Source organism: Chrysemys picta, chromosome 24 (assembly GCF_011386835.1).
Source record: "Chrysemys picta bellii isolate R12L10 chromosome 24, ASM1138683v2, whole genome shotgun sequence".
NCBI classification, from domain to species: Eukaryota; Metazoa; Chordata; order Testudines; family Emydidae; genus Chrysemys; species Chrysemys picta.
In genome coordinates, this window is record NC_088814.1 from 1,217,322 (window position 1) to 1,236,167 (window position 18,846).

General features: G+C 59.2%; 2 protein-coding genes across 4 annotated transcripts; both read right to left on the bottom strand.

Annotated features, from left to right (window-relative positions):
* Nucleotides 1–154: 154 nt before the first annotated feature.
* On the bottom strand, nucleotides 155–2,778 carry LOC101935253 (coenzyme Q-binding protein COQ10 homolog B, mitochondrial-like). Its single transcript, XM_005313918.4, has 5 exons — nucleotides 2,585–2,778; nucleotides 2,043–2,204; nucleotides 1,572–1,764; nucleotides 897–998; nucleotides 155–636 (listed from the first exon to the last, which is right to left on the bottom strand). Exons 1-5 carry the CDS (start codon nucleotides 2,668–2,670, stop codon nucleotides 469–471), a joined length of 711 nt encoding a protein of 236 aa, XP_005313975.1. The 5' UTR covers nucleotides 2,671–2,778; the 3' UTR covers nucleotides 155–468.
* A 3,707-nt stretch (nucleotides 2,779–6,485) lies between these two features.
* Nucleotides 6,486–17,430, bottom strand: COASY (Coenzyme A synthase). Of its 3 annotated transcripts, none has more exons than XM_065577991.1 (10): nucleotides 17,299–17,430; nucleotides 14,991–15,659; nucleotides 13,815–14,029; nucleotides 12,484–12,615; nucleotides 11,621–11,810; nucleotides 9,727–9,791; nucleotides 8,820–8,904; nucleotides 8,103–8,200; nucleotides 7,879–8,025; nucleotides 6,486–7,153 (listed from the first exon to the last, which is right to left on the bottom strand). In XM_065577991.1, exons 2-10 carry the CDS (start codon nucleotides 15,652–15,654, stop codon nucleotides 7,106–7,108), a joined length of 1,644 nt encoding a protein of 547 aa, XP_065434063.1. In that variant the 5' UTR covers nucleotides 15,655–15,659; nucleotides 17,299–17,430; the 3' UTR covers nucleotides 6,486–7,105. The 3 variants fall into 3 exon arrangements, with proteins under 3 accessions (XP_065434063.1, XP_065434064.1, XP_005313974.3); XM_065577992.1 differs by having other exon boundaries at nucleotides 17,268–17,340; XM_005313917.4 differs by having other exon boundaries at nucleotides 17,185–17,312.
* Between the last annotated feature and the right edge of the window lie 1,416 nt (nucleotides 17,431–18,846).

Below are 18,846 nucleotides of genomic sequence, written 5' to 3' on the forward strand. Positions count from 1 at the left end.
GTTTCCATTTCCTGTTTGCCTTGCTAAGCTCAGTGCACTGACATCACGGTTACGTAACTTCCCAGAAGCCGGGGAAGGAGTCTGCTGAGAAGCGATAAAGGCCCCAAGGCGGAAGTGAGGCTGGTGGGTGAAAAAATGTTCAGAACAACAAGACTTCATTCCAAATTTTATTGAGGTCACATTAAAAACAGAACAGGACATAGAGTCTACAAACATTTGATATTGCAACAGACACATAGATCAGGACAATAGACTTTTGGTCTTTGTGGCACCAAAATTAAATAGAAACAAAAAAGGATTAAAAAAATAATTTATCTCCAAGGTGTGTGGATTAAATAGACATAAATAGAGCAAGGGATCTGGGTGGCGTCCAGCCAAAACCTGGACAGAATGAAACGAAGACGGAGTCTTCTGCTGAGCTCAGAGGGGTGTCCCATTGCGGCTGGAGATGCTGTTCCCGAGGTATCGTCACATGCAGCGGGCTGCCTGCAAACACTTCTGGGGATGCACGTCCGTCTGCGGGCCGTACAGCTTCTCCGCCCACCTCTCAAAGGCCGTCACCATCTGCTTCACCACCTCATCGAAGAACAGGTTGGCCAAGTGAGAATGCAGGATGGACTTGAACTCAAAGGAGACCTGGCAAGGAAACACAGATCTTAACAGGGGGCTGCCCTGGGATCTCTTTGCCCGATTGCAGCTGCCCTCGACTTCTTGCAGAGGGGCAGCCTGGCAGAACCGCAGGCCGCAGCGTCACTGGGGTGGCCTGTGTAAAGCATTCACTAGCCACACACGGTGACCCCCCCAGGAAAGAAGGACTGTTCTGTGCAGGGCCAAGCCTGCCTCTTCCACCCCCGGCCCAGCCTGCCTCGGGGATTGGCCCAGACGGGAATACTCACATAGAAGTCTAACGTGCAGGTGTCTGGCTGCCCCGGCAGCCCCGGGCTAAACCGCCACAGCGTCTCCAGGTGGCTGAAGATGCGGCTGTCGTTGCATACAGCCTGCAGGAGGAAAGGGGGCTCGCGTCAGTTTCACCCCACAAGGCTCTCAGCTGATTTCAATCCACCCACACCCAGGAGTGCCCAGCAGCCAGTGACACTGAGCCCGGGCTGCTGGAGCCAGTAAGAACCGGGCTCCCTGTTCACACACGAGTTCACATCTGCGTGAGTCTGTGAACGTGGAACCGGGCTACACAGGCCGTGTGGTAACAGGCGAGCCCCTAGCCGTAGAGAGGCTGGGGCTGCCAGTTCACTTGGGCAGAGGTTCCTTATCCGGCACCCGTCCCAAGCACTGACTTATTAGTGTGACGTCCGCCTCTCCTCAGCCCTGATCTGCCTGGAACTGGACCCACACAGCTCAGCACCAGATACAACCCTGGTTTTGTCTGGCTCCTTGGAGCCCGACTGCTGCCTCAGGGGGGGGAGAGGAGCTGCATCTCACACACAGACGCTTTTCGAGAACGGGGCAGACGGGGGTCACAGCCACAAGCACGAGGCCTGGGACCCACAGGAACCTCCCAGAATGTCTGGCCCTGGGATCCCCACAGGCCCCTAGGCTCCCTGGTGGCCCCTTACCCGGATCTGGTGCTGGGGAGTCAGGGAGATTTCAGAGACGTAGCGCTCCACGAGGGGCGCGAAGCCGACCTCCAGCTCTGCCCGCGTGAGCCCTTTGCGGTAGGACAAGACCTTGGAGCTCTTGCACCACGGCACAAAGAGCTGGTAGCTCTCCACGTTGGCCACCACGTTGTACATCTGCTCCATCGAGTAGCTGGAAGAGAGGGGAGACAAGCCGCCTGTGAGCGGGTGCCGGGCGGGTGACGCGAGACAGGCAGCACCTGGCGCGGGGGTCATCAGGCTGGGAACTCAGCCACCGACCTGCACCCTCCCCCCTTCCCTGGGCAACAGGCTCCTGCCACTGCCCTCTGCCCACCGGAGACAACTCCCACTCCCAGCCCCTTGGCCAGGTCCCCCCGGCCGAGCCGCCGAGACCCCCTTGGAGCCGCTGAACACCCCTGCCCGATGGGCGACTCTGGGCTCCACACTCACCCCAGCACTCGCGCTTCCGCGTACTCCATCCGCTTGCCACCCAGCAGAGGGGCTGCCAGGTTCAGGAAGGTCCGTGCCGGGGGCTGCAGCACCTGCGTCGGGGTGACGGGAGGTCGCTTGGGGGCCTGTGGCGTGGCCAGGATCCCACAGGAACTTAAATGCCTGAAACACAGAAGGGCGGTTACAGGGGTGAGCATCAGGGCACAGCCCGGGGGCCGCGCAGCCCCTTCAGCGTGGAACCCCCCCCACGGACAGCTCAGCCCCATGGGGTCCGGCTGGGCTCAGCCCCGGGGATTCAGATCCACATCCCCCCCGACCCCCAACCCTGGGCCCCAGCGCAGGACTGGGGCTCTTCCGGCGCCCACGGTGCCCCCGCCGGCTGGGGGGCAGGACACGAGAGGACGGGCCCGGGGGTCCCACCCGAATCCGGACCCAGAGTTGGAGCCACGTAGGGCGGGCAGGGGCCGCCCCATCCCCGGGGCCCGGGACCAGGCGGCGGCCCCCGCTCCCCCCGGCCCGGTCTCGTCCGGTCCGGTCCTTACCGAGTCCCGTCCCCGGGGCGCGGGCGGCCCCCAGCTCCCCGCAGCGCCCGCAGGAACGCGGCTCCCCGGCTGCTGCTCCCGGCCATGGCTCGCGGCTCGGTCCGTCTGCGCCGCCCCTGCCCCGGCCCCGGCCCCGGCTCCCCCGGGGTGGGTCCGCCACGTGCTCCAGCGACATGTGGGGAAACTCCCACGGGGCGGGGCCGCGGCCGGGACCGCCCGGAGACGGGCCAGGGGGGGCCCTGGGCAGCTGTATGGGGGGCAGGTCCCAGGATGGGTCTGGGGCCCGGGGGAGCAGGGTGGGGGGCAGGTTCCAGGATGGGTGTATTGGGGGCGGGTCTGGGGCCCGGGGGAGCAGGGTGGGGGGCAGATCTCAGGATGGGTGTATGGGGGGGGGCAGGTCTGGGACCCCAGGGAAGCTCTATGGGGGAGCAGGGTGGGGGGCATGTCCCAGGATGGGTATATGGGGGGCGGGTCTGGGGCCCCAGGGAGCAGTGTGGGGGGCAGGTCCCAGGATGGGTGTGTGGGGCAGGTTATGGGCTCACTGGGGCAAGGAGCAGGGACACGTCTCCCTGTTCCCTGGCACCGTCTGGACACAGCCCTGGGCCCGAGATGGAGCCATGTCCTAGTGCGAGTTCGGGGGTCGCTGAGTGTGTGTGTGTGGGGGGGGGGGAAGGAGCGTGTGAAGACAGGGGGTGAATTAGAGAGGTAGCTGCCTGCAAACACCAGGGCTCATTTAGGGCTCCAGCGAGACTGGCCCCAGGGAACATCCCCAGCCCCAGGGCACGAGACAGACAATTGCTGGCTTTGCAGCCCTGGAACCTAGAGTTCTAGGCCAGTGGGTCTCAAACTTTCATAGTGGTGCCCCCTTTCACATCACAAGCCTCTGCGTGTGTGCGACCCCCCCTTGTACATTAAACACACTTTATTTATATATTTAACACCATTATAAATGCTGGCGGCAAAGCGGGGTTTGGGGTGGAGGGTGACAGCTGACGACCCCCCCCATGTAATGACCTCGTGACCCCCTGAGGGGTCCCCACCCCCAGTTTGAGAACCCCTGGTCTAGGCAAAACTCCAACCTGACCTACAGGCGGGCGGCTGGTTTCCCCGCTCTGAGCGAGGGCCGGTTGTGTAACAGACACTTGACAAACCTGGCTTCCGTTGCAAATGACTCACACTCCAAGTATGTTGGCCAGCCCAAGGGAGCGGGATTGCAAACAGCCAACATATCCAGACCTCCTGGCCCAGCTACTCTGACGCCCTCTCAGTCTGGAATTGAATTTCCTCTTTCCCTCAGCTAAAAAGTGTCCTTGACTTCCTGCAGCAGACTCAGGCCTAGGGAAGGAAAGTGTCCGCTCACTGCAGTCTGAAAGTGAGTTTTCATGAGGCGTTTCCACCAGCTCCAAGGGCTGGAACCTCTCGAGGGACGAGTGACAGCAGCATTGGGAGACGGTCTGAAACCCGCCAGCGCTGTCGCTCTGCCGCCAGCATCAGGGAATCAACGTTCTCCTTGGTTGGAGGCAGAAGGGACAGGCCCCAGCTGGGCCTGGTTTCTGGGATGGGCTGAAGTTCAGTATCACTCAGCTCTGCTTCCCCTCTGGGTGTGTCTTGTACCTCACCAAGAGCTCAGGGACAGTAGGGTGGGACCTTTCCTTCATTGACCCTTGGTGACGGACCCACCCTATCCTCAGAGATGAAGCTTCTGTGACCAGAACACAGCTTGGGGGAAGAGTGCAATAGGTTTGCGGGAGGAGAAACACCCTGGTCTACTGTAGGGCTGAAAAGAGTGTGAACAGCAAGCCCTGCTCCCGCCCAGTAAGGAGCAGTCAGGGTTTGTCTACATGGGAAAGTTTGACCGGTTATACCGGTATCGCTAAACCAACAGTCGTTCCAGTATAACCCCACATGGACCCTGAGAGTCCACTATCCAAGTAAAAAGAACAGGAGTACTTGTGGCTTTTTCAGGTTAGCTTAAGACCCTTCCTAAATGTCATCAGCAACGCTGAAAAAAGCCCCTGGTCCACTGAATTTCAGTGGCAACAAGGATGGGGCATGGTGTTACTATACTGTTCCAACTCTCAATACCAAGCTGGGAGGGGTTGCAACAGGCGCCGACTTCCCCCCTGTTCCGTGGGTGCTCGACGTAGAAAACATGACCTATAAGGGAAGATTGAAAAAAACTGGGTTTGTTTAGTCTGGAGAAGAGAAGACTGAGAGGGGACTTGATAACAGTTTTCAAGTACATAAAAGGCTGTTACAAGGAGGACGGAGAAGAATTGTTCTTAACCTCTCAGGATAGGACAAGAAGCAATGGGCTTAAATTGCAGCAAGGGCAGTTTAGGTCGGACATTAGGAAAAACTTCCTGTCAGGGTGGTTAAGCACTGGAATAAATTGCCCAGGGAGGTGGTGGAATCTCCATCATTGGGGATTTTTAAGAGCAGGTTGGACAAACACCTGCCAGGGCTGGTCTAGATAATACTCAGTCCTGCCTTGAGTGCAGGGGACTGGGCTCGATGACCTCTCGAGGTCCCTGCCAGTTCTGTGATCAGTTTAAAGTCACACCTTGGCTTAAACCAGTATAACCTTCCTTCCCATGTAGACAACCCCCCAGACTCTGAAGGGAGGGGGGGCACTGCTTCCCTCCATTGCTCTTTGGCCAGAGGAATGGGGGAGGGTGGACAGGTCTCCTGGGTTCTGCCTGGGAGTGGGAATGTTTGTCCCCACACCAAAGAACATACAAGGAGAGATTAGAGGTGCTGCTTCTTATGGGGCATCTTTATTATTTGCACCCACCGATTCGCTGCTACCCTCTTGGTGGCTGAATGGTCTTTTTGATCCACCCAGGAGACCTCTCCATCCATCCAAGATCTTATTCTGCCATCAGCTTTGCCTTCCCGTGCCCATCAACCTGCCTCACCCGCTGACCCTATAACACGGGCCTTGCACTAGAGGTGCTAGTGGGAGTAAAGTGAATCTCAAATCATCAGCACCCCCAAAAGTGGCATGGAATTTAGGTCCCTCTGCCCCGTGCAGTGGTGATAGCTGGTTGAATGAGAGCAGCGCCCCCTGCTGGCCACCTGGCACAACTGCTAGGTCTAGTTTTTAAAAGTGAATTAAGCGCCTCGGTTACGGAGAGCCGGAGAGAGCAGCCGGGCCGGTTCCGGCACGCGGCTTTGGTGCTGTCTGTTGGGACAGTCGGGTGGAATCAGCACTCTACTGCAAGGCGCAGAAGGGCAGGTCCTGGGAGGCTAATGAAGGATTCAGAGCTGGCTGGTTAGGGCACCGTACAGACTCACCCCTCACAGGGCCAAGCCCAGCATCTACGCCATGTCCAGGGCTGAGAGAGAACCCAGTACATGCTGGGCACGAACTCAGCCTCTGCCGCTTCCAGTCCATCGACCCGAGGGGCGTCTACATCACCCCTTCCTCACTGCACCCTGGATCCAGGGAGGAGCGGAGGGCACGGCTGCTTTGCTGCACTAGTGTTGTGCAATTTGGATCCGTTTCCCTGCTGCACAAGAGCTCTGCACGGGGGCTTTGTAGCATCCCTATGAACAGCCTTAAGCTAACGTCAGTTGAGGCGCTGAACACACTAGGCTGGCACTGGCAGTGCTCAGAGACTGGGGAAAAGCCCTCTCGGGTCCCCCTAGTTCAACAGAGCTCGGGCCCGGTGCTGGCCCAGTGCTCAGCACCTGTGGATGCAGGAGCCTGTGCTCCACGGAGTGACACGAGGGCTCGTGAAGCTCCCATCACGAGCCAGCAGGAGTCTCCCCTACGGCGGGGAGAGCTGCGTTACCGTAGACCTGCGGCACAAATGCAGCCTGCTCGGGGACAGGCCCTTGGGCTCGAGCTGAACAGAAGAAACGGGCCTGGCAGAACAATTACCACACAGAGACAGACTGCGCAAACTGGACCTTTAACTGGCACATGCCCGCAGGGTACAGCGTCCGCCCAGGTCTGGCAGCCCATGCCACCGCGGCCCATGCACTGAGAAAGGGGGACAGTCCAGGCGATACTGATCATACAAGGGGGGTGACGGCGCTCATGTCCCCGCTCCATACAGTGTAGCCCAAAGATGTTTAGGGTGGCAAATGGAGCTGGGCCTGGGCCTGGGACGTGCTGTGGGGCAGTGTTCTCTGGCTCCTGGGAGACTGCGGCCTCAGGGGGTGCAGGGAACATCAGTCACTACCTTCCTGGCTTGTGCCTCTCACTGCCCTTTGAGCCCACAGCAGGGGGCTGCCTCTTGGTCAGGGCCTTTAGCGACAGTAAAGCAGGATGCCTCTGCCCCCAGCCCCACCCCCTTGATACCAGACAAGCCATTTTAACCACCCAGCTGAGACCTGAACTGCGCCCGGCTGACTGACGATGTGCGATGCTCGAACACGGTGTGAGATAGAGTGGGGTCAAGAGCGCAGGCCCTCAGCCCCTGGCAGCAGGGCCCAGCAGTGCTGGGATTCCCAGTCTGGCTGTGCAGGAAGATGAGACGGGAGTGATGGGAAAAACCACCAGGTCCCAAGACTCTAGTCTTGGCCGATGCGCTGCTGCAGGAGGGCCCAGGCCTTCTCCACCTGCCAGAACAAACGTGGGACAGCAAGTCAGGGTTCAGAAGCAAAAAAGGGCACCAACTGCAGTTGTGCCAGGGCGGAGATGGGCACAGCCTGCTAGAGCACTGGCGCAGGGGCAGGCGTGAACTCCACTTACAGTGCAGTGCGCACAAAGCCCCGCAACCTTTCACTCCTTCCAGGCTGTGTTTAGGACTCATAACCCAGGCGGGGGGCGGATCTGCCAGGGGTGGCTGCAGCACAGACAGGACTTGGGGGTTCTCACTGGCCACCCACTAACCCCTGATTCCGCTGAGCTAATCAGCAATTGGGCATCTACCAGAATGCGCTGCGTTCCACGGAGACGACCCTCATCCCGGGAAGGAAAGAGCCAGCAGCCATCGCTCCTCCATAGGGAGAGGGACACGGAAGATCTCTGGCTCCGCATCTGAGCCAGCTGTAGGGACCAGATATTGCGTAAGCCCCGTTCCACTAGAGCGGAACAACGCTCTCACCCGATCTGAGCATAACCCGGCGAGCAGTGGCTTGTCCGAGGCCCTACGGGTAGCCCAGGCAGGACTCCTATCTAACCACGTGGTATCTAAGTCCTCGGCTGAAGCCGCAGGGCAGGTAGGGCTTGCATCTCTGCCAGAGGGATGGACCCCAACGGCTCCCCTCTGTCCCTGCTGGCCTGTCCTAGGCAAGACAGCAAGCACTCCTGGATCCCCAGCCGGGGGCCCCTGGGCTCTCACCTGCTTCTGGGTAGCCTCCGGCTCCCAGAGGGTGCACAGCACAACATGGGACTGCTTCACCCTCTGGGCGTTGCTCAACTGGCTTTGCAGCCTGTTGCGAGCAGCCTCTTCACTCAGCCCATCTCTGGCCACAATGCGGCGCAGGGCCTGAAAAGACCAAGAGGGGACGTTCACTTCCAGGCAGGCACACCAGGAGCCAATGGCTGGGGCAGGGAGTCACCTACCTCCTTCTCCGGGACGCTGGCCATCCAGACCTCATGGACCATATCTGTCCAGCCGGCCTCCAGCAGCACGGCGACATCCAGCACACACACCACTTTCCCTGTGGAACGAGGCCATTCCCCATGAGTGCTTGGGAACCACAAGCGCCCAATTCCCTGGGGCTGCTCCTACGAGCCAATCCAAGCAAGCCTGAAATGTCACGCGTTGCTGCAAACGGGCAGCGCAGACACCTTACCGCGGAGCAAGAGAACCCCGTGCAGAAGAGAAAGCAGCATGCCCCAGACTGTTTCCAGCCTAGCACGTGCACACAGGCTGGGCCGGGCCACGGAAGCGTCTCCAGGAAAATGCCTGTGAGACTAGCAATGCTCCAGGGGCGTTCCATTTCCCCAGGGAGCTAGAGGAATTCTCTCCCGGGGAAACTCACTGCTGGGATTTGGAATTACAAATGCACTCATGGCCTTTTCTGGAGGGGGGGGGGGGGGCAGAGTATCCAACCATTTCATGCAAAGGCTCCCAATCCAAGTCTGGCACTTACCCAACTGCAGGAAGATGCAGTGGACGAGCTCCCAGTAAAGCACAGAAAGGACTGAGCTGGGAAAACCTACCAGGTGCAGACGGGGGCTTAGGACAGCAGTTACCCAGGGTCCCTGGGCCGCGCGGTGGTAACGGGATGATAAGTCCCAGTCCCCTTTGGGTTCAGAGGGGAAGATCACGCTCACCCTGGTCTGCTGCTTCATTCAGCTGCCTCTTTGTCATCTTAGCAATCACCGGCCACACGATGTCCGTGAGACACTTTAACCGCTCCTAGCAAGGGCACATGGCTGGACATCAGTTATTTGCTTTCATACGATCAAGTGACAGATTTCCTGGGTAACCCCGCAAAGGGAGTCACCCACCAGCATCCCTACTGCCTCCTCCCCCAAGGGCCCCACGTTTCCAGCTTGCTAGGTTAGCCCCCGATGGAAAGTGGTGATACTGCCCTAGGAAGCAAGGTGCTCGCCTCCTCTTTCCTGCCCTGCAGGGAACAGATTCTCCGAGCGACTCCATCAGTAGTAGCCTGATCTCAGTCACTGCAAGAGCTCAGCGGAGATGATCTATCACCATGTAACAGAGGAAGCTGGGGAAGTGGGAGTCGCAGTCCAGGCCCCAGCAGAATGGTGCCCACACAGGGCTCCCACTCAGACAAGCCAAGGAACGACGAGGTCGTGGAGACTGAACTCCCCTTCCACACCTCAGCTGCAGCTCAAAATCCAGGGTTGCCAGTCTCCCACTAGTGAAAGGAGGAGCACAGGAGCGGACCAGTGGTCCGTGTTCCCATCACCGTGTTGGTTAACTCTGCTCAGGGAAACCCCAGGACACACAGGGTCAATCGGCCTGGGCCACATGTACGCCAGCACTTAGACCAACATTGGGAGATGTCGCCCTGGAAATGGGTCTCCCCTGGTAGGTGGCTTGGGCTGCGGAGGGGATCCGGGGATCCAGCACTGCCAACACCTTCACACTAGAGAAAAAACAGCCGGTGGGAGCCGAGGGAGCAGCAGAAGCACAGAGGGGAAGATACCGAAGCCTTGGCAGCAGTGGGGACAGGAGAGGTGAAATACTGACACGGAGATGGGCGGGTTTTACCTGGTTTCCAAACACTTTGGCCCCCAGGATTTTCCTGTTAATTGTCCCATCTTCATTCAAAATGTCTGGAAGACAAAGAGGAACAGTAAAAAAAAGGACTCAGTTCAGATCCTCATGGGAGAAGGGCTCCCAGGGAAGCAGGAGCTGCTGAGTGGGGTCTCTGCCTGGCATTCCCTTAAAGGGGTCTGCAAACAAACCCCGGGCTTCTTTAAAGTGTAGAGAGGGCAGGAAAGGGCTTTTTCCTTCACGTTGGGAACATTAGGAATGTCAAGTCCAGCCTTTCCTGCTCTAGCTGGAGAACTTGTTGGCGGGCACAGCTATGGAGTGGGAGGTCTCCTGCCTTACCAGAAATGTCCTTTCTCCCTACGGTTCATTAGGCAGTGGAATTCAACAGGAGTTAAAAACAGCTCAGTGATCTTCCTAAGAATCTCGCCCCCCTCCACTGCTCAGCTTTCACATATCACGTCGCCAGGTCTCCAAGACCTGAATTTCTTATGGAAAAGACAACAGATTTTTGGACAACCTTACAGGCTCGTCTCTAAGTCCCTTTCTCCTCACCTTCAGGCAACTTTTAAAGCAGAAGGGTGGCCAACATGCTCATGGCACAGAGGCAAGGCCTAAAAATGCTACAGACCAACATGCTAGGTTTCGTCTTAATGTAAGCACCTTCTGCTTGGTTCACACCAGAGCAGTGGTTCTCAACCAGGGGTACAAGTCCCCCTGGGGATACACACAGGTCGTCCAGGAGATACATCCACTCATCTAGAGATTTGCCTAGTTTTACAACAGGCTACGTAAAAAGCACTAGTGAAGTCAGTGCAACTTAAAATTTCACAGGCAGTGATTTGTTTATACTGCTCTGTTTACTAGACACTGAAATGTACGTACAATATTTCAATTCCCATTGATCTGTTTGATAATTATATGGTAAACGAGAGTCAGCCGTTTGTCAGTACTAGTGAGCTGTGACACGGCTGTATTTGGATGTCTGATTTTGTAAGTTTTTAAGTGAGGTGATTCTTGGGGGTCCCGAAGACAAATCAGACTCTTGAAAGGGTACAGGAGTCTGGAAAGGGTGAGTGCCACTGACCTGGAGCACTGTATGCTGGGCCCTGTGTACTAAGGATGAGGGCACCTGCAGCTGGCACCATTTTCTGCCAATCACGAACAGCCTTTATGCTACCACAACTCTGGTTACAACACAGTCCTTCGATCAGCGAAGCTTGGCTCCCCGTGTCTTACAGGGCCCTGCCCAGCAGTTCAGGCTTCCAAACCAACCTATGTCCAAGAGTTCTCTGCCAGTAGCACCCTCTGGAACCCAAAGAGCTGTACGTTTGGTTCCGAGACACCAGCTAGGGACAGTCAGCCAACAGACACACGCTAGGTAGTCTGGCGTTTTGCTGCTTCAGTGGCCACGAATATCCAGTATAGGGAAGCACAAGTTAGCGAGTATCCTGGGTCCAGGGCAAATAATCCTGGATGCTGTTTACAGCCAAAGATGTCAGTGGATAAGAAAACTACCTCCAGCACTTCACTTTCAGACACTAGCTCTCCACAGCCCTGTGAGCTGGGGAAGTGCAGGGGACGCGGACTGCTCCCAAACCAAAGGAGGGAGAGATTTGGAACTCAGAAGTTACTAAGATGATTAGGGGGGAGGGATAGCTCAGTGGTTTGAGCATCGGCCTGCTAAACCCAGGGTTGTGCGTTCAATCCTTGAGGGGGCCATTTAGGGATCTGGGGCAAAAATCTGTCTGGGGATTGGTCCTGCTTTGAGAAAGAGGTTGGACTAGATGACCTCCTGAGGTCCCTTCCAACCCTGAGATTCTAGGAGTCTATGATGTGTCCCCGTCACCCTTGCTGCCCCGGCATTCTATGCAGAATATGCTCGCTGTACCTTCTCCGAACTCCTCTGCCACCTGCTCATATGCAGGGCCACCTGGGGCATAGGCTTCGTGGCCCAGTTTGTCAACATCGATGAGGAAAGCTCCGAGGCGTTCCAAGTGTCTGGCAATGGAACTTTTCCCACTTCCAGTTCCTCCAGTCAGACCGATCACATAGGGACGAGAAGGCTGGGCCGGGCCTTTCTACACAAAGAAGAGTTACAGCGTCAGAAGATTCCAAAGCTACTCAGCGCTGGTGGGGGCAGGAAGGGCTGGGGAGAAGAGGCCCTGATCGTGAATCCCCACGAGCTCTGAGGATGGATGTGAAAGCTGATGCAAGCAGACAGCTCCTCCCGGGGACTGTGAGTAGAGACATGGTCTGGTCTTGGTATGTTCCATGGATGCCCCTGAGAGGGAGACCCCGGCACACCCCAGTCTCCACCACACCAGGCTGCCACACCTCCCCCCAGACCCGCTCAACGTCCAGCTGCACTTCTCCCTGTGCTTAGTTATGGTCACAAGATCCAAACTAAGCCCAGGAACGTCACCGTCAACCTCCTTCTGGCATCAGTCCAGGAGGAGGATGCAGTTACAGGGCCCGGGGCCAGCTGACTCCAGCAACGGGCCCTGTCCAGGCCTCTCTGCTCAGCGCTCCCTTGTGTCGTCTCTATGTCCCCACTCTCATCGCCGCCCTTGTTATTTGACCCTGTTGTCTTGGTGTCACCCATTGTTGTTTCTGGCCCCCACTCACTGAGGTGGAGTAGACCAGCATCTCTCCCCAGGGCTAGAAGCCACACAAAACCCTACAGGCCGGAGGTTGCTTGGCAAACGGACGGGAGTGCCGGCTGCAGAGCCTCCAGTTACTGTGCCTTCCTACCTGTGGCGGCTGCAGCAGCGTTCCAAGCAGCCTCTGCCGGATGCTGGAGGAGCTGATCTTTTCCTCTTCGTTCTCTCCGTGCCTGAGATCTTTCACCAGCAGGATCTCGTGGAGGGCCAGCTCGGAGAGCCCCTGCAAACAGAATGTGCAGCACAGCGTGGTCAGAGGGTGGGGAGCCACCAGCAGCCCTTCAGTCAGACCGGCCCCCCAGCAGAGTCACAGTGAAGGCAGCATCTTCACACCAAGCTCTGGAGGCCCCCTGCAATCAGCCGGCCTGTGGGCAGTTCTGCAAGGAGGCTGGAGGTTGCTGCCTCCCACGATTAGTCCCCACCTGCCTGCGACTGGGCAGTGCTACAGGCCGCTGCTGGGCAAGGACTGGGGTGACAGAAGGGGACTCTGGAGTCAGGAGGGAAAGCAGCCGCCAGAGAAGGGGAGGGTCCCAAGGAATCAGGAGCCTCTTTCTACCTACAGGACACAGCTCCCCTACTATCCTTTGGGGCCAGGCCAACGAGTAACTGCCTGGGCCCAGGAGAGAGCTCCCCTGGGGCAGGCTCTTCCAGAATTGTCCATTAAGGGGATCCATGCACTGGGCACCAGCTGCTGTTGCAGACAGAAATCTCCTGCTGGGTCCAGGGCCCATCTGATGGGGCTGGTGGTTCCTATACGCGACAGTGGACAGAGAAACAGCCTCAACAGGGACTGCTGAGTTCCCAGGTGCGTCACTGGGGTGCTCTTGCTCAACCAGTGAGAGGAGATGACGGGAGGAAAGGGTCCCCCTTGGGTAGCTTCCCCCCACTGCTCCAGAGGGGGGTATGACTGGAGGGGCAGGGCTTTACACCTCGTGACACGAGCCACAGATCGGGGGAGGTTTCTGCAGAAGGCCAACCCCAATGAAGAGGTACAGCCTTAAGGGGCAGGGTCCCCGCCATGGAGGGGCCATCTCTGTGGAGCTCAGAGGAGGACAAAACCCAATAAACGGTTTGTCCCATTTATCCCTTGCACGCTCCATGCCCAGCTCTCTGAGTTTTCATTCTTTCCCTCCCTTCCCAACACACTTAGGAAGGACAACCAGGCCCCGAGGGGCATTGGCAGAGTTGAGGTGGGGGGGTGGGGAGGAAGCCCAGGCCTGGAACAGCAGGGGGAGTGCAGGTCAGGACTGCTGCTCACGGGAAGAGTCAAACTGGGGAGCTTGTACAGCACCTGCTGCCCTATGCCTGGCTCTGGCGAGAACTCCCAGGCCCCCACTTTCAATGCCACCGATTTCGCCCCCCAATTAAGGAATGAATAGCAGGAGGGGGTGTATTCCGCTAGGTCAGCTTTAAAGGCATTACATTTTCAAGTCTCTTCTTGTTCACGGCCACCCCTCCCTTGCGGGTCTCCTCACTGACTACTATACACTCCAGGTCAGGGTCCGTTATCGATGGGCCATAGGGGTCTACCAGAGGCACAATGTCATAACGCAAAGAGGGCTTCACGTCCACCAGGAACTCACAGAGCTTCTCCACTCGTTGCTCGTATGGTTGGATCAGCTCCTTCAGCGTCTTATCTGGAAGGGACAAGAAACAGGGAGGAAGCCACAGTGTGCAGCTCCCCGCACCCAGAGCTAGCAGCAAATAGTGACAGTTAAAGGAGGGGCTAACAGAGATGCTACAAAGGCTTTAGCAACCTCTGGAATGACCTGAGCCCTCACTTCCCGAGTGCCAAAGGGCATTGCGCTCCCCAGGTTTCTGGGTGTTGGAGAAAGGAGTCACTCTGGCAAGACGACAATGCTGCAATTCCTTGGGTTTGCTATCAGAGGAGCATCATCTCTGCACAAAGCAGCAGCGAGCACAGACAAGTGACTCAGCCTTGGGCTGCTTGGCAGGGAATATTTAACTCCAAGGGCAGCACATCTGTCATGAAAACACAGACGGCAAAACAGGCTCAGGGGACAGGAGCAAGATACCAATCACTATGACAGCCCTCCCCGCCGGGACATTGAGACAGCTCCTCTTTTCCCCGGAGATGCCATTGCACCTTGGCTCAGGCAGTGGGAGTAGTCTGGTGATTCTCACTTATCAGCTCTGGCCAGTTTCCAGTTCTCAGGCGCAAACCCAAGGCTACTGCCGGGGAAGGGTGCGCGATACAAACCACCGAAAGAAGGTTTACAAAATCTCCTCCTAAAAGCCAACAAGCCTAACCGCTGGGCCTAAATGACTCTCCTGTCTCGTTAATAAATGCTGCTTCTCTATTACCGCTGTGCCCACATGGTTCAAATGTGCTTTACATCTCCACTGATGTGAAACCTCCTCTCCCCCTTCACCGCAATGAACACACTCCACCTTTAAACATCCTAGATACTTGGACAGCACACCCATTGCAGAGTCCAAGCTGGCCCAAGGGAAACACTAGAGAGCGATCGAAACGGCTCCCTTCACTGCCATCGGGAGCGAAAGGAGTGACGGCCCGAGGAGAACGAGCGTAACTGGGGTTTTGCTTCCTGGTTTGGGACGAGGATTCTCACTCACTCTCCAGAAGATCCTTGTCAGAGACACCAACCAGAAGCCGGTTCTCAGCCAGCAGGCAGCAGGCACTCAGAAGGATCTTGTGAGCATTATGGAGTCTGTCGAAAGTGCCCCCTACAACGACATCGCTGTAACTCCGCAGAGCCCCGCCATCCAAGCCTGGCTCCCATGGGGGCAGCTCGCTTGGGTCCATCATGGGCTCGTAGTCTGGGTACAGCAACACAGAGATAAGATTGGGCCTGCAACTGTAACAGCTGGTGGCATAACGCTCCAGGCGCTGCTTGACTGGGTTGTACTGGCCCCCATCACTGGTCTGAAAGTCGGTCAGGATCACCTCGGGCGGGTGGGAGAGGTTCTGCACCGAGGACAGCGACTGCTGCGTCAGGCTCTGGTTGCGGATGTTTGTCAGCAGGACCCGCACGTCCAGGTGGCTGTGGGTGTCAGCGTCCGCATACAGCTTGTTGATGAGGCTATAGACCTCAGGTGTGGCTGGCACGTAGGTGGACCCGGGCTGCGAAGAGCCGGTCAAGCTGAGGCCCGGCTGTAGGTGAATGTAGAGCGTATCCTCCACGATCCGGGAGGCCGAGGCCAGGATGGGCACAAGGCGCAGAGACAGGGCAGAGAGCGGGGCCGTGAGCACCAGCAGGCCTGAGCGGAAGACAGACATGGTACCTGGAACAGACACGCAGGAGCAAGGGAGGGGGTTACGCCGGTGACAGCAAAGCGTGAGCTCTAGTAACATGGCCTCTGAGCTTCACTCGCCCCCAGCCTCACCACCCAGCCCCCCGCCTCACTGCCCTGTCCTCACCACCCCCCGCCACACTGCCCCCAGCCTCCCTCCCCACCCCACTGCCCCCCATCCCCAGCACCCCCTGCCCTCACCACCCCCCGCCACACTGCTCCCAGCCCCCCATCCCCACCACACTGCCTCGCCCCCCATCCCCATCCCCCCCTGCCCTCACCACCCCCTGCCACACTGCTCCCAGCCCCCCTCCCCTGCCATCCCCATCCCCCCCTGCCCTCACCACCCCCCGCCACACTGCCCCCAGCCCCCCTCCCCACCCCACTGCCCCCCATCCCCAGCACCCCCTGCCCTCACCACCCCCCGCCACACTGCCCCCAGCCCCCATCCCCTGCCATCCCCATCCCCCCCTGCCCTCACCACCCCCTGCCACACTGCTCCCAGCCCCCCTCCCCTGCCATCCCCATCCCCCCCTGCCCTCACCACCCCCCGCCACACTGCCCCCAGCCCCCCTCCCCACCCCACTGCCCCCCATCCCCATCCCCCCCTGCCCTCACCACCCCCCGCCACACTGCCCCCAGCCCCCCTCCCCACCCCACTGCCCCCCATCCCCAGCACCTCCTGCCCTCACCACCCCCACCCCACTGCTCCCAGCCCCCCCATCCCCACCACACTGCCCCCCATCCCCAGCACCCCCTGCCCTCACCACCCTCTGCTGCACTGCTCCCAGCCCCCCTCCCCCAGCCCCCTGCCCCCATTCCCAGCACCCCCTGCCCTCACCACCCTCTGCCACACTGCTCCCAGCCCCCCTCCCCTGACATCCCCATCCCCCCCTGCCCTCACCACCCCCCGCCACACTGCCCCCAGCCCCCCTCCCACCCCACTGCCCCCCATCCCCATCCCCCCCTGCCCTCACCACCCCCCGCCACACTGCCCCCAGCCCCCCTCCCCACCCCACTGCCCCCCATCCCCAGCACCTCCTGCCCTCACCACCCCCACCCCACTGCTCCCAGCCCCCCCATCCCCACCACACTGCCCCCCATCCCAGCACCCCCTGCCCTCACCACCTTCTGCCACAGTGCTCCCAGCCCGCTCCCCCACCACACTGCCCCGCCCCCCCATCCCCATCACTCCGTCCTCACCACCCCATCCCCCCCTGCCCTCACCACCTTCTGCCACACTGCCCCCAGCCCCCCCTCCCACCCCACTGCCCCCCATCCCTAGCACCTCCTGCCCTCACCACCCCCACCCCACTGCTCCCAGCCCCCCCATCCCACCACACTGCCCCGCCCCCCCAGCCCCAGCACCCCCTGCCCTCACCACCCCCCGCCACACTGCTCCCAGCCCCCCTCCCACCCCACTGCCCCCCATCCCCAGCCCCCCCTGCCCTCACCACCCCCCGCCACACTGCTCCCAGCCCCTCTCCCCACTGCTCCCGTCCCCAGCCCCACGCACCCGAACCAGCCCCGGCGGCGCTGCCAGCCCGGGGGCGTGGGGGGGGGGGGGAGCCCGCGGGGGATGCTGGGTAACGCCCATACCCCAGCGGGGGCGGGGCCCGCCGTCACTCACCGAGCGGCCGGGCCAGGGGCCGCCTCTCGCCGCCGCTCCGCGCCTGACCCGGAAGCGCTCCCCGCTGCCCGCCGGAAGTGTGTCATCGCCATTTTTTAAATCTCCGTTTAAATTTCAATAACAACTTTATCGACTTTGCGGGCGACCTCTGACCCCGGACTCTCGCGAGAGGGCGCGTGGAAGCGGGCTCACGAGGGAGAGTTTGGGGCGGGGCTCCTGGAGGGGGCGGGGCTAATGAGCGAGGTGGGGAGGGGCTCATAGAGGGGGCGGGGCTAAGGGAGAGGTTGGGGCGGGGCTCATGGAGGGGGCGCTAAAGAGATAGGTGGGGCGGGGCACTTGGGGGCGGGGCTAAGGAGAGAGGTGGGGGCGGGAATCCTGGAGGGGGAGGGGCTAAGGGGAGAGGTGGGGCAGAGCTCCTGTAGGGGGCGGGACTACGGGGAGAAGTGGGCGGGGCTCCTGGAGGGGGCGGAGCTAAGGGGAGAGGTGCCCCCTCATGTCACTAAGCATCACCTGGGGCGACTCTGCCGAGTGGGATGGGGGTCCTGGGACCCATTTAGGGCTCTGAGCGACTTATAGACTCTGGGCTGGGAGCTGGCGGTTGGGGCCCGTGGTCCCTGCTGATCCACTGCAGCTCACCAACCTGCTCGTGCTCGGCTCAGACTGATCACAACTAACTGGAAACCCAGAGGGGGACACGGAGCCTCAGCCGAGCTGCCTTTCAGAGACACCCCCCCAGCCACGGGAAAAGAGAGGGGGTCTTGAGCCCTTGAGCCCTGCTCAGGAACCCCAGTTTGCTATAGAACCCATCAAACAGACAAGAAATAAACACCCTCTACAACAAAGGAACCCTAAACCCACTCCAAGAGAGTCTGACCCCGTCCTTCCCCCATTAAACCCCAGTTTTTAGCCATTTAGATGTCACAGCATTGCTGGTAACCTAGAGGCTCACCCGTTTCGTTGCTTATGGAGCCAAACTCATTGCACACGCGAGCGGCTCCTTGCATTTCTCCATTTCCCCCAACCTCCCCTTCTCCTCCCTTCAGGGACCCCCTGCAATCTCTCCCCACCCCCTCCCTCGTACCCGGGGGTCTGGGTGCCCTCCCTTCCCTCATTGCCCTTCTGATAATTGGAGTGGCTCTTCACGCCTCCCTCCTCCCATGCCCCTCATACCAGGGTTCCCTTTCCCACCTGCCAGGGATGCTGTTGTGCACCCCCATTCCTCCCACTATTCTTATTTATTTTCTTTCTCCTCTGCTAACCAAATGCCAGGGGCTCCATGACCCCACATTTCTCCCCTTTGGGTTCCCCCCCCCCCAGTTTTTCCCAAAATCAACAGGGTTCTGCTCATCAATGCTTAGAACATTCCCTGAACCTTCGGAATTGATCAGACTTGGTATTCAAAAGTTATCGCATTACAGCCAGAGAAAGGCCCTTGAGTCACTTCACGAGGCCAATAAGCCTCTTGGATAAGGGACTATGTTGTCTGGGGCTTCCAGCAAACCTATGCAGCACCGACAGCAGCTTTTCCATCCAACTGGAGTTGTGAGC